This window comes from Dermacentor variabilis, chromosome 10, assembly GCF_050947875.1.
Source record: "Dermacentor variabilis isolate Ectoservices chromosome 10, ASM5094787v1, whole genome shotgun sequence".
Classification (NCBI taxonomy): Eukaryota; Metazoa; Arthropoda; class Arachnida; order Ixodida; family Ixodidae; genus Dermacentor; species Dermacentor variabilis.
Window position 1 is genome coordinate 63,958,484 of NC_134577.1, and position 15,474 is coordinate 63,973,957.

The following is a 15,474-nucleotide window of genomic DNA, read 5'->3' on the forward strand; positions in this document are numbered from 1 at the left end:
AGCACGAATAGTAGAGCTGTTTGAATACTTCGAAAAACTCATTGTAAGCCTCGTTTGCGTCACTAGCAATGCCAATGTCATCCCACTGAACTTGCGCCAGTGAGTTGCGAAATGAATTCAGGGCATCATTAGTTATACACTGGCCCTTTGCTTTTTGTGCACCACAAAACCCGATACACCACCACCACCACCACCATCATCATCATCATCTTCTTCTTCTTCTTCATCATCATCATCATCATCTTCATCATCATCATCATCATCAATTTTCAGTTTTGTGGATTGCCTATTCGTTCAGAGCGAGCATGGTGAGGCCGTGGGCCACCATAATCGGTGTCGCCAACTCCGCTGTCGGTTTTTGCGCACGTGGTTATTTAAAGCTTTTTCTCTTCGACCAATGGCACATGCTTATCTGCAGTGGCGCCAAGCTAGTTCATACGTAAGCGATTCTGAAATCGCGTGTTGTAACGCGAAAGCTTTTTTTTTTCTTCGAGTTACGAGGTCCAGCCAGCTATTGCAGCGTTCCCCAATTCCATCCTTCCTTTTTTTAAAAAGTACGCTTAAGGAGAGATTAAACAAGTGCAAAGTGCTACGGAAGAGTCGCGATAGAACATCAAGAAGAAAAAAATGATAAATGGGTATCAGTGACACATCGGTGGTTCTGTGCGGGAGTGAAGTGTACTTTCTAGATTCTTATCTTTAAACGGCGCTTCATCATGCCACATAAAAAAAAATGTTGGTCATACGCTGGAAATTGTTACGTGCCCTTTAAGGGTTGTTCTGCCACAGTAATTTTTTCAAATTAGTTCATTCATAGTCGAGAGAGAGAGAGAGTAAGAAACGCTTATTATTCGAAACAGTGTCCTGAGTGAGGCCCGGTATCACCCTAAGGTGGGAAGGCTCCTTAGTCCAGGAATCCTCTGGCTTCGAATGCCCTCTTGGTCCTGGCGACGAGTTGTGGTTGCTCTTCCAGTTCCCCGAGGGCGAGCTTGGCCTACCAGGTTTCGAATAGGTGGTCTTAGTTTGCTTGTTGCGCTGGTTTCGCATCCGCTTCTGGTTGCGTTTCGCTGCCTTCCTGCGACGGGCATTCCAGGAGCAAGTGTGCCAGGGTGTCGGGTACGTTGCAGAGTGGGCAGAGGTAACCGTGTAGCGTCGGGTAGAGGCGGTGCGTTGTCGTTCCGTGAGTGCGCGTGTTACTTTGTAAGCCGTCTTCGGATCATGCTTTCTTCTCTGCCGAGTTCTGCGTGCGGTGGAGAGTACACCCGACGCTCGAGCCTGTAGTGTTGTAATATGGCCGAATAGTTGGTGGGTGCGGCCTCCGCCTCTTCTGCCGCGGGTCGGAGAGCGCGTGACGAGATGGAAATATTTCAGCACCGCGAACCCATGATTTCAGGAGGCGAGCGTCACCGCCAAGACAGACACCCTCTGCTTGCCCCATCTAGCCTCCGCAAGCGAAATTCCTTCCCGGCGTTCTTCCGTGCCGGAGCCGGAGTACCCTTGGCTCGGAAAATGGTGTTCGAGTCCAGCAGGTTTAGAGCTCTCCGGAGAGAGAGGGCGTTGGACGTCGCAGCGAGGTCCAATACCCAACAGGTGCCCAGTGGTTTCCTCGCATCTACGGTAGTAGCACGTTGCGTTACCGGACATTCAAACACGGTAGAAGGAAATGTACCTAAGCGCCACTCGCAGCTGAACTTGACTCAAAACCAGTATGATAGTAAGTTTTGGCACGCTGGAGCAAAATTTCAGTCGTAGATAGCTCAGTAAACCAAGTTCCAATTAATTTACTAAGTAATTTTACTTCAGATATTTTTTTTATGTTTAACAAATGTACTCTCCGTGAGCAGAGATAAATGTTATCATGTCCTAAGTTTCTTCTTTTCTTGTGGAAATATGTTTGGGCGTGGCGGGGTTAAAGTAGTGACATCTCTCCTAAAGTTCTGCCGCTGCAAAAGGGTTCAAGTTTGGGCTGGTCGATACATGTTACAGTCGAATAGAGCAGAATGAGCGCTCGTGAAAGGACAAGCGGAGTGAACCGCCAGCGCTTTGTTCGTTCATTTCTTTCGTCCTGTAGCCGGCACCGTTACCCTGTTTATTCCGTCACTTGCCACCAGATTTGACAGACCGCCATTTTGTACCTGAGATACCTAACGGAAAGGTTTGCCCTGCATATTTAATGGGCGGAGGCATGAACTCTCTCGAGGGCGTGCACCACACTAAGAAAATGCGCTAAGCGTGCGTATTAGAGAGCCTGCATGCAAACGCAGAGTCGCGCGTACAGGCGCCGACAAAAGTGGTATACTCCACGCAGTCCACGCAGCGGGAGGCGGAGCAGCGGCACACTGCATTGAGGCGCCATCTACAGGCGGCATCTCGAGCACCAACGCGCCATGATCAAACCACTGCCCAGTGTTCTGACTCGGTGAGCACGGCTAAACTCCCTAGATATTTTTTTAAAGCGAAAGCTTTACTGGCCGCGAATTTGCGATTTCGCCGTGGCCGTGCTCCGAGGAGGCACATGACGTCACACCGCCTTCCTCGTCGTTGCGATCGCCTCCGTTCGCTTCGCCAGTTGCGTCGCATGCCTGATAACATGTCGGAGGATTGAAAAGGAGAGCGCGCGTGCGCCGCAACCACAGTTGAGGCTGCAGATGGACTGCGACAATTCTGATAAGCAGGGGGAGGAGGCCTGGAATCGACATCGGAACGAGATGAAGACGAAACGAAGTGCCCAGGAAACACACGAACAGCGAACAGACGAACAGCGCGCCGAATGATTGGCTAAACGCCGCAACATAGCTAGACACCCAGACTAACCTAGACTTCCAATAAAGAATAACCAATGCTAACCGTGCTATGCCATAGCTTTCACTACGTATATCCTGGCATAGCCAAGCTAAGCCACTGCCAATTTTTTTTTTCGCTTTTTAGAGCAGAAAAATATAGGATCTTTAGAGAACGCGTCGCATCGGCAAAACTTCCACGGAGCCGGAACTGGCGTCTGAAGAACGACGCTGGCAAGCGTTCCCTCTCGAGAAACCGCGGAACACGAACGACGCCGCCTTACGTCACACGCAAAGGGGTCACGCAGTAGCGGTTCCTGTGGTGCGCGCGTTGCGAAAGTTGCCGCCGTATCGACGGGCGAGACGCGAAGGAAGAGGAAGACGACGGCGGGGAACGGAGCGAACCGACCGGACGCCCGCAAAGATGGCGATGTCCTGCCTGCAAAGACTCCGCGCGTCGTCGTGGTCGGCGTGTCGACGGCGGCTGCTGGCCGCCGGCGTCGACGGCGAGCAGCACGGACTCCGGTCGTCGACGCGTTTCGCGTCGAGGCGCTCGTACAGGATGACCAAGTACGGGGGCCGCTACTTCGTGACCATGCTGCCCGGCCACGGCATCGGGCCCGAGATGATGAACCACGTCGAGACAGTCTTCTTCCACGGGAAGGTCGGTGAAACCCGAAGGCGTTCTTTTTCTTTTTCTTTTTTCCTGTAGAAAAAAAATGCTGATCGCGCGCAGTGTGAATTGGTGGACACGAATGTTCTTCGATAGAAACCCTTGCGTAAATGATAAATGTGTAGATGTTTATACCCTCCTTGGTTGCTCAGTGGCTGTGGTGTTGGCCTGCTGAGCACGAGGTCGCGGGATCGAATCCTGGCCACGGCGGCCGCGTTTAGTTGGGGGCGAAATGCGAAAACACCCGTGTGCTTAGATTTAGGTGCTCCTTAAAGAACCCCAGGTGGTCGAAATTTCCGGAGTCCTCCAGACTACGGCTTGCCTCATAATCAAAACCCCATAATTTATTCTTTGTTGATGTTTATGAAATTCTATATTAATTTTAATAGTATGTTAGGTGATGTAGATGCCGTGTTATAGTTTGTGTAAATGTTGTGTTGATGTCATGTGTGTGATGAATATATTGCTTGTGTACAAGCATACAGTGCGGGAGAATGAATTACGTTGGCTTCTTTTGCTTTTTTTTTTTTTTGCCTCGAACAACACGAATGACCGCCACTGCTTCATGTTCAATGATCAATTTCGCCTCCGAATTGATGCGTTGGTAAATGTCCTTTACTGTAATACTGAACAATAGGAATCTCACTTGCGACGTAAAAAAAAAAAAACCAGCTCCACCAAGCCAGTGTTTTTTTTTTTTCCGAACTCTTCCAAGCTGACTTCACCGCTGTCATTCGCTTCTTCGCGCCCCATATGTGTTGTGAGAGGTCCCTCGCGAAACATAGGGGAGAAGTTGGGTCCGTGTTCCATGCTCCACCTGAGCGAATGTAAAACTGTATTCACACTAAAGAGCGAATCGCGATTTGATTTGATTCGCAACGTTCAAGTTCGTATCCCATCTGTAGCTTTGTTCACCCACTTTCATTTTTATTAATTCATCATTTCATTAATTCACTTAATAAGTACAAGTAATTTCCCCTATGCTGTACAAACTGAGTATTCAATATTTCGCTTAGAAATCCTCGTTATTCAGCAGATGAAATTGTGATGAGAGCAAACGAAGTTGCGATTAAAGTAATGCCCGATTCTTGCTCATGAAAAAGACCGAACTGCGCTACCAGCCGTAAGCGAATTTTAAAGAACCTGTTGGAAGAATAATAGAATGACTGGTATACCTATAGTGTAGTACTCTTAGACAAATGAAATACATGTACAAAGAAGATTGCTGGCTCTCCCGTAATCGAGAGTAGATGTAACCATGAAATGGCAACCGGCAAAGCAGATTGTTTAAAGATTATACTAGCCACAATCTTAAGATAGGCGTAGTACATGTTCGCAACGGCACCTCCCACCGCACCAGGCCATACTGTGCACCGGTCCATATGGACGCTGCCCACCTAGAAGAAAAAATTGGCTGAAGGCGTCACCACAGGCAGCGAACGACCTCAGGGAGAGAGAGCGCATGGCGCAGATAGAAGAAAAGCGCCTGAAGGAGGCGCCATGCACCGTGGCGCCATCTGTCGAGGGGATGCGAAACCCGCGCCGCGGAACTCAAGCATCGCTGGCGTTCAACCGACCACAGGCAACCCTGTCTCAGCACCAAAAGATGAGAGTGAAGTGTATAGAGTGTCCTGTATCGGCCTTTGGAACGTCCGCTATTGGAAATAACAAATAAAACTTCAGCGTACTAGGAGTTACAGCTTGAGTGGTATTGTGAACAAACGTTAGGAATAACTCGGAATCAATATTTTTTGTAACCTGTTTGTGCAGTAACTAGAGTATGTAATGTGACCCGGTACAAAGGACTGGGAGCCAGATACCACATTTTCTTGAATTTTGTCTTGTTGCCCGGATGATCTCGTTTTGTTTTCGTTTGAGTGCCCGGATAACGGCTCTGATTTTTTCCAAGTTCACTTGAAGGTCACCGACAACGGGAGCTGAAGCATTTCATTCTCGATATGTTTGTCGTGCTGATTGTCAGGAGACCCCTCAAGCAGCTTCAAGGTGCCTTAACTGCTTTTCACCTGGGTTTCCCCCAATAAAGAATATAATTGGAAGCAAGTGATTAATTGAATGATTGATTGATTTGAATCAATAATGCAAGCTGGGTGGGCCGGCAAGTTAACCTCTTCGTAAACGAACAGCGTGAAACAGATGAAGATGCAGACGGGAGAAGCGCTGACCTAGACGGAAATGCTTTCTTGCGCCGCCACGATTATACAAACATACAAGGAGTTATTTCCTGCCGATATAATGGCACGAGTTCCTCACGCACATTTGCATTGATTTCCCTGCATGTTTGGCATGCACCAAGTGGCTTTGTGTGTGTGTACGTGTGATCTTGTCAGCGCAAAAAACCGTTTAGTTGTGAGTCAGCGCTCGCGTTATCTGCCTGTTTGTCCATCGTCTGCGGGGTGTCGCGCTGTTCGTTAACGAATATGACTTATTTGACCGTCTAACGTTTCGAAGCAAACACTCGGCCACGCTCGGTCTCATTTCCACGAGCCCCGCCTCGTCGCAGGTGCCGGTGGACTTCGAGAAGGTGATTGTAGCCGCGGACTCCGAGGACGCGGCGTCCATGGACTACGCCATCACGTCCATCCGGCGCACGGGCGTCGCCATCAAGGGCAACGTTGAGACGCGCTCGTACAGCCCGACCGTCGAGCCGCGCAACCTGGTGCTGCGCAACCGGCTGGGCTTGTACGTGAACGTGGTGCACTGCCGCAACCACCCGGCCATCAAGACGCGACACCCGAACGTCGACGTGGTCATCATACGCCAGAACACCGAGGGCGAGTACAGCTGCCTCGAGCACGAGGTAGGTTTGTGCGCACGGGTGCTAACGAGCGTCGCGCCGAAGGCTGCAAAAAAAATATTGATGCATTACTGCCATCATACGCTAGAACACCGAGGGAGAGTACAGCTGCCTCGAGCACGAGGTAGGTTTGTGCGCACGGGTGCTAACGAGCGTCGCGCCAAAGGCTGCAAAAAAAATTTAAATCTTGATGGCATTACTGCCATCATACGCTAGAACACCGAGGGAGAGTACAGCTGCCTCGAGCACAAGGTAGGTTTCTGCGCACGGGTGCTAACGAGCGTCGCGCCGAAGGCTGCAAAAAAATTTTTAAATCTTGATGGCATTACTGCCATCATAAGCTAGAACATCGAGGGAGAGTACAGCTGCCTCGAACGCGAGGTAGGTTTGTGCGCACGGGCGCTAACGAGCGTCGCGCCGAAGGTTGCAAAAGAAATATTGATTCCATTACTTCCATCATACGCTAGAACACCGAGGGAGAGTACAGCGGCCTCCAGCACGAGGTAGGTTTGTGCGCATGCGCGCAAGCACGGGCGCTAACGACGTCGTGCTGAAAGCTGCAAAAATTAAACCTTGATTGCATTACTGCAACGTTGTTGCTTCCACCATATTATGCTCCAATCGGCACAATAAGGCAATTAGTATAGGTTGTAGTTGCGGATTTTCGACTGTTCGTGTATCCGTCCAAAAACCAGGCCTAAAGGTATCGCCATGAAATGTCGTGCGACAAAGTAAGGCTAGTACGAGACATTAACCAAATGATGATGATGATGATGATGATAATGATGATGATGATGATGATGATGATGATGGGGCGCCGCGAGCATATAGAGTAAACCCCTGCTGAAGTCCTTGCCGTTGTGGCTGTGATTACCTCACGACAGCACTCTTCATCACCTTAGGGCTACGCTTTCGTACGAGCGTATGAGCGACAATGCAATTCTTTTAGTCAGCGCACTATTTTCAACGGCGGATACCAAGAATTGTATTGTTACCACATGGGCCGATTCCTAATTATAGAGGCTCCGTTTTTTTATAGCGCACACTTTGAAGTAATGTCTGTATCTACGTGTTGCGATCGACGAGTCGCAGCCAGCGCCTGTTCAATGAGTTTGTATGCTGGCAACCGTAGCACATGCACGAACTTTGATATGTCCGTATTGTACATGTGCTGCGAAATGAATTAGTCTTGCAGGTAAACCGTGTCCCCACGGGCTCACGGACGCCGAGAAACAGTATAGTGACTAGGACACTGATTCGCCTTATATTACGGCTACTGACGCCTCTAGACTGTGCTAATCTCGGGAACACTTGTAAGGAGGCTGGGTTAAGGACTTACTGGCTTCGAAGCCACTCTTTTGAGTACATCACGCTTTTTTTAAATAATATGTTGATTAGTTTGGATATTGGATGCATGTGTGTACAAGTAGTCCGCTCACAATTTCTGAGTTATGTGTTTTGAAAAGTAAGTGATCATATCGCGAATTCTCGTAAGCCTTCACGGAAACAACTGGTACTAAAAAGCATATACGCAGCATGAAAATGGCACACAAGAACAATTTCAGTGATGAACAACCCGCTCTTTCGCAGAACGCATGCAACACGGTAAAGAATCAGTGACTTGATGCAGTTCCCCACTGTGTAGAATCTTCAACCCATTTCGAAGAATTGGTGGCTCGGGTCTTCGGTGGCTCGGGTCCACACATGGGTCATCATATATATATATATACGACGCGCTTGTATGTGAGCGTAAAGCAGAGAGGACCGACGTCTATAGCAGTGGTAGGACAAGGGGCGCCTAGAGACCGCGCCTACAAATATCTGTGGGCCCCTTTCGAGATATGAACCCCCACAAGCAGCTAACCACCAGGCCACGGGACATGTCTACCCATTAGAAAAACCGGTGGGTTTCCGGCGGCACTACATGGGATTCGAGCCCAGGACGTCTCGCTTACGAGAAGCTTGCTTAACGACTAGACCACCGCATACAACTTGCGACTGTGAAAAATCGATCTTGTGACTGGGATGCTGCTCAAATTATTTTCTCTGTCCAAAATCCACAGCAGTGGCGAAAAGGAAAACTTATGTGGGGGTAATACTAAGAATAGAAATATTTACTAAATTTCTCTAATTACACTTGAGTTTCCTTATCCCGGGTTCATGTCGCAAAACACCTTTCAGCACAGCGTCTTGTCTTGTTTTTTTTTTAATTTCTGAACGTGGCGCAGGTGACCCAGGGCGTGGTTCAAAGCATCAAGGTCATCACTCGCACCAAGAGCGAGCAGATCGCGCGCTACGGCTTCGAGTACGCCCGCACCCACCGCCGCAAGAAGGTCACCGTGGTGCACAAGGCCAACATCATGAAGCTCTCGGACGGCCTCTTCTTGGAGACGTGCCGACAGGTTGCGCGCGACTACCCGGACATCGAGATGAACGACATGATCGTCGACAACTGCTCCATGCAGCTCGTCTCCAACCCGTCCCAGTTCGACGTCGTGCTCGTCCCGAACCTGTACGGCAACATCGTCGTCAACCTGACGTGCGGCCTGGTCGGCGGCGCTGGCGTCACCTCGGGCCGAAACTACGGCGACGAGTTCGCCGTCTTCGAGACGGCCACCAGGAACACGGGCACGCCACTGGTCGGCAAGAACCTGGCCAACCCGGTGGCCACGCTGTACGCGGCGGTCGACATGCTCAAGCACCTGGGGCTCATGGACCACGCGTACGTCATCCGGGACGCCATCCTCAAGACGATCAACGAGCACAAGGTACACACGCAGGACATCGGCGGCTCTGCCACCACGATTGACGTAGTGGACAGCATCGTGGAGGAAGTGCGGAAGAACACCCGGTAGAGCGGACAGTGCCGGGTGATGATCCGCCTGTGAAAGCATTAAATACAGTCAGTTACCTACGTTCTTCTTTTTTCATGGTGTTAGCCACCAGGATCTGAATGGTGTGGCGCGACTCGAGGTCCGGGCCTGGAGGGCTCGCTGCAGCGATGGTGCGGGAGGTAACAAAAGAGCTGAGCGGTTAATTACAACTCGCGAGCGAACACCGAACGCCAAATGTACCGGTCTGTCGTAGTCGCCACGTCGTTGGAAGGAGGAGGAAGACACAAAGTGCGCATGACCAGACACGTTCAAAACGCCTTGACGCGTCACTAGTAGAGGAGAGCCGGCTAGGGAGATAGATAGCACTGGCACAAAGGCTCCATGTTCTGACATGCCAAAAGCTCTGCTGGAATGCCAAGCTCGGCGCCAAGCGGGGAAGGCCAACCTGAGCAAGTTTTCATCGGTGCTGCGCATTGGTAATAAAGGGTACGTTGCGATGAATGGTGATAATGTAGAAAATTGCAGCACACGAGGCCCAAAGAAAAGCGATGACAGTCACAATGTTTTCAATTGCGTCGTAACATAAAATCAAATTTCAAAGTACTTGAAAGTTGCGAATTTTCGTGGCCTTGAAACTGCGTAGTACGTTACGAAGAATGCCGTCGTGAACGAGGCTTCCCCCTAGCAATTTCTGTAGAAAAATTATAGCCGAAACGTTTTGCCTTGTCAGTGTTTTGCCTTATTTCTTCAAGAGCCGTCAACAAAATGCAGTCATGTGTGTCGCAATGATTATGCACAAACCTAAACTATTAAAACTTATGTCTGTTTATAAGGACGAAGTGAGCTAAATATAGATTCCGGAAAGCCAATGAACAAATTTCGGCATCTTGAAAAATCGGGAGCAGCGCCCGAGATTGTACCATACTCAACGAGCAGACGTGAACTATGTGACAGGCTATCTTCATCGGCAAGGTACAATGTAATGTCATCGGCGAATGCTGTCGCCTTGGCAACCTTGCCTGGAAGCGCAAGAACCCACACACGTGTCTCTCTCTCTCTCTCTCTCTCTCTCTCTAAAGCACGTAAAAACTGTTCAAGACCGCGTGAGGACAAATAATACAGGATATTAAGGACATCCCTGAAGAACTTCACGGAATGGGGGCGCTTTCCCACCCAGCAAGGGCCACTGTGCTGGTGTACGCTAGTGCAGGCATTTCTGAGTAAATCAACGAATGATTGTGGAAAGCCAAAAGCATTGAGGACACTGCATATATACGCCTGTTCCAGTCGGCCAAAAGCCTTCTCTTGGCTAGCGAAACTAGAAGACCACGTGCTGACCGTGACAACGTGCAAGCTATGACGTCACGAGTCGTGAAAGATGGGCTGTGTATCTCCTTTCCAGCATTCCAGTACATTCCTCCTAGCATTTCTGATATGTCCCCCAGGTTATGTATTCCAGTACATAACCTGGGGGACATATCCCACTAAACCAAGTCGGCGTCTCTAACACGTTCATTGAAGAGTGGTACATACCCAGTTGGTTATATTCCGCACATTTCTCTATCACCTGATTGACAGTGTGAATATGGTCTATTGTTGGGTAGCCTTTGCGGAATCCTGCCTGGTCCTTTGCTTGACAGAAGTCTAAGGTGTTCCTGATTCTATCTGCGATTACCTTAGTAAATAGTTTGTAGGTAACTGACAGTAAGCTGATCGGTCTATAATTTTTCAAGTCTTTAGCGTCCCCTTTCTTATGGATTAGGATTATGTTAGCGTTCTTCCAAGATTCCGGTACGCTCGAGGTCATGAGGCATTGCGTATACAGGGTGGCCAGTTTCTCTAGAACAATCTGCCTACCATCTTTTAACAAATCTGCTGTTACCTGATTCTCCCCAGCTGCCTTCCCCCTTTGCATAACCCCCAAGGCTTTCTTTACTTCTTCCGGCGTTACCTGTGGGATTTCGAATTCCTCTGGACTATTTTCTCTTCCGTTATCGTCGTGAGTGCCACTGGTACTGTATAAATCTCTATAGAACTCCTCAGCCACTTGAACTATCTCATCCATATTGGTAACGATATTGCCGGCTTTGTCTCTTAGCGCATACACCTGATTCTTGCCAATTCCTAGTTTCTTCTTCACTGCTTTTAGGCTTCCTCCGTTCCTGAGAGCATGTTCAATTCTATCCATATTATACTTCCTTATGTCAGCTGTCTTATGCTTGTTGATTAACTTCGAAAGTTCTGCCAGTTATATTCTAGCTGTAGGGTTAGAGGCTTTCGTACATTGGCGTTTCTTGATCAGCTCTTTCGTCTCCTACGATAGCTTACTGGTATCCTGTCTGACGGAGTTACCACCGGCTTCTATTGCGCACTCCTTAATGATGCCCACAAGATTGTCGTTCATTGCTTCAACACTAAGGTCCTCTTCCTGAGTTAAAGCCGAACACCTGTTCTGTAGCTTGATCTGGAATTCCTCTATTTTCCCTCTTACCGCTAACTCATTGATCGGCTCCTCATGTACCAGTTTCTTCCGTTCCCTCCTCAGGTCTAGGCTAATTCGAGTTCTTACCATCCTATGGTCACTGCAGCGCACCTTGCCGAGCACGTCCACATCTTGTATGATGCCAGGGTTAGCGCAGAGTATGAAGTCTATTTCATTTCTAGTCTCGCCGTTCGGGCTCCTCCACGTCCACTTTCGGCTATCCCGCTTGCGGAAGAAGGTATTCATTATCCGCATATTTTTCTGTTCCGCAAGCTCTACTAATAACTCTCCCCTGCTATTCCTAGTGCCTATGCCATATTCCCCCACTGCCTTGTCTCCAGCCTGCTTCTTGCCTACCTTGGCATTGAAGTCGCCCATCAGTATAGTGTATTTTGTTTTCACTCTACCCATCGCCGATTCCACGTCTTCATAGAAGCTTTCGACTTCCTGGTCATCATGACTGGATGTCGGGGCGTAGACCTGTACAATCTTCATTTTGTACCTCTTATTAAGTTTCACAACAAGATCTGCCACCCTCTTGTTAATGCTATAGAATTAATGTATGTTACCAGCTATATTCTTATTAATCAGGAATCCGACTCGTAGTTCTCGTCTCTCCTCTAAGCCCCGGTAGCACAGGACGTGCCCGCTTTTTAGCACTGTATGTACTTCTTTTGGCCTCCTAACTTACTGAGCCCTATTGTACCCCATTTACTGCCCTCTAATTCCTCCGATAGCACTGCTAGACTCGCCTCACTAGATAACGTTCTAGCGTTAAACGTTGCCAGGTTCATATTCCAATGGCGGCCTGTCCGAGTGAACGAAGTCTGTGTCACCAAGGTTCGTTGTCGAGCAGCACACCCCCTGGGACACAAGTTGGTCCTGCGGTTGGTTGCGAACCCTGTTACCTCGACACAGCAGCACGGTGCGCTACCCAATAGACCATAGACTACCGAGTGCCCAAAATTGGTGGGAAAATGGTTAGTGGCGTAGACAGATAGACAGTGGGACCCCGGAAAGCGCGTGAAGTACCCTAAGGCTGATAATCAGAAAAAAAGACTGGACTGCAAAACCACCGCCGGACGACACTGCACAGCCTGCGCAGCTTCCACTCAGCATGCACGAAACGGAGCAGTCGTGAAGGTTCGTGTGTGTATGGATCTTTGGAAGCGCGCCTCCATGGGACTCTAACCGCGGTTTGCTCAATCGATTTGCCCGCTGTGCCTCATTAACCACGGCCGGTGACAAACATTGCACGCTTCGCTGAAGCCGCGGTCGTAGTCGCGCGGTTCAGGCTCCGCGTTACGTCGGTGCCCGAAGCGAGCTATATGCTTCGGACTGAGACAAAGCTGCCGCATATTTCGCTCGCCAACTTTCGCAAGAAGGTCGAGTGCTGGAAACCAGGACCGCGACTCGCTGGAAAGAAACTCCGGTCTCGAAGCTGATCGAGAAAGAAAGAGAGAGAGAGAGAGAGAGAGATCTAACTCGATTCAGTTCAGTTGCATTCGTTGTCAGTTTTCGGGACACCCATTGTCTTGACGCCACAGAGCCAAAGACTTCGTTGAGGCCGAAGACAAAAATCATACACACTTTCTTGCGTTTTCCAGTCTAAAAACTTGGAGAGAGAACAAGAGAAAAGTTGAAAAGTGACACTCTGAAGAACATCAATGTCAGTTTACCTATCTATAAGGTATAATTTTGGAGCTATTTTTCTAAATTTCGCGTGAATATCTTGATTATTAGGAGACAAATTAAAGAATTCTCGAATTGTAAGCCGAAGTCTCGCTGCCGATGCATCAGTGTGACGTCATGAATTTGAAAAAAGGATTACATATATAAAATCCAGTTGATTTATCCGTAAAACCCGTCTATGAGGATAAATCAAGGGAGTCTTTAGGCATGCAAGATCCTCTGGGCTGGACTTCTCCGCCATAAGGTGTCTTCGCCACCTACAGGGTAATCTGACTGAGCTATCTCTGTTTTTCTTTTTTTTTTTAATCTGAAGGTGGCAAGCTCGAATTTAGCTCCAATACGTACACTATATCTGGAGGCCTGGAGTGGCGCCTGATATTGGCACAATATGCCGAGAGTCAGTGAGGCTATACTAATCCAGGTGCAACCAAATTAGGATGGTCCACTAAGCTTCAACAAAAGTCACTCCCTCACCAGAACAGGAATTGGCCTACCTAGTACAGTATTCGGCCACTGCCTCCCTGATGACTCATTCGATAAACCAATGACCCTAAGTCCCCAGCACCTGAGGAGCACCCGAGTGAGGCGGTGGTCAGACCTGTAACTCAGCAGAAGGTACTAAGAATTTCTGGATCCGGACATGCCGCCGCTGGAAACTGACCCTGGCAACGTACATTACATGGACGCTCTCGAGTGAAGCTATAGCTTAGCAGGACTCTTTGAGGAACTATCTGGCATTGTTTGGGGTATCATTGGCCAGTTCTTGCAGGTTGGAAGAACTGGTGAGGCTTATTATACAGTGCTGACCAGCGGCCACGTCCTCTGCTGTAGAGGGCTCTCAAATAAGAAGCCTGATGTGTTGCATTTGGTGGCTCTGTGAAAGTTTTTGAAACTTGCTCAGTTCACCCGTTGGTGCCTTACAACACACTGTACAGTTCAGCCTAACTGATAAAAAGTTACCTATGCCCAAGTAGACGACGTCAAATGGCGTGACGTCACGGAGAGCTGGTGCGGGAACTTCAAGGCGGCGTCGCCACCGTCTGTAGTGCTTGCTACTTTTGTTGCTTACTGAACCTCCTCTCTCAGTTAGGGTGGCTTGCCGCGACCTCGTGCTTCGCAGCGCAAAGCCAAAGCGACTAAGCACAGCCTCCTGTGTACTTTTGCACTAAGAAACCACGGCTACTGGGCGTTGCCATTTTAGTGATTTTGTCGCTAGATTTAGCGACCTTTTGGTGCGTTCAAGGAATTTTTCTTTATTTAGCGACTGGCGACTTCTTTTATCGACATGGTCAAGCACTTTGCGACATTTTAGCGACATTAAGTTAGAAGAGTTGCTTCGGAAATAGCTTACAGGACGCACTTTGTATTAAAAAAACTACAAGTAAGTTGCCGAAATTGGCTATGTGACCTTGGTGGCGAAACGGTTGTCTTCACATCGGTGGTGTTCACATTGCGCTTGTGCTTGAGAGCACTTTGGTCCTAAGAGGCTTAAATTCGTATTGTGCTCACAAATGCACTTTTCAAAAAGGCGATTTGACTTAATCTTAAAGCTTTATTTTACCATTAAATTATTATTATTTCAGAAGCTCCATGATGTCCAGTTTCACTTTAAACGCATTCAGTTGGTGAACATTCGCAGCTGCGACAGAAAAAAATTTGCAACAAAAAAAAAGATGTATTGGTGATAATCAAATATATATCGGAGCGGCCATGCCCGTCCGCGCGAATCGGAGTGTACCGCTTCTGTATCTCACAGCTTTTGGATATATCGATACTTCTCAAACCTTTTACGTGGACCTAGGGGCGTTATATTGACCTACATAAATATTACGCACTTCTCCATGTTAATAACCTGATATTAGGCGTATGTCACGGAACTTTGTTATCTTTTCGCAAGCGTCGAGAGCTACATAGCTTGCAGTGGTTAATGTAATCCTATAGTGTCTTAATTTTCATGCTAATAAATTGTGTTACCTATATTTGTTTGTTTGTTTTTTTGTCCTGGATTTATAACCATACAATACGATTGTAAACGCGAAAATTCACTTTGCTTCATCCGTCGTTATGCAGATATATTAGAAAATTAAAACCCCTATGCCACCCTGCCGGTAAATTTACTGTTTATTTCTCACCTGCGCGGACACTGTAGTCAATGGTGAAACGCTTCGGTAGACCATTCATGTCACGTTAGCTAATGT

At 48.4% G+C, this 15,474-nt stretch overlaps 1 protein-coding gene across 1 annotated transcript; it reads left to right on the forward strand.

The window, feature by feature from the left end:
• Positions 1-2,998: 2,998 nt before the first annotated feature.
• On the forward strand, positions 2,999-9,193 carry LOC142560635 (isocitrate dehydrogenase [NAD] subunit gamma, mitochondrial-like). Its single transcript, XM_075672859.1, has 3 exons — positions 2,999-3,444; positions 5,975-6,271; positions 8,497-9,193. Exons 1-3 carry the CDS (start codon positions 3,205-3,207, stop codon positions 9,121-9,123), a joined length of 1,164 nt encoding a protein of 387 aa, XP_075528974.1. The 5' UTR covers positions 2,999-3,204; the 3' UTR covers positions 9,124-9,193.
• Positions 9,194-15,474: the final 6,281 nt, after the last annotated feature.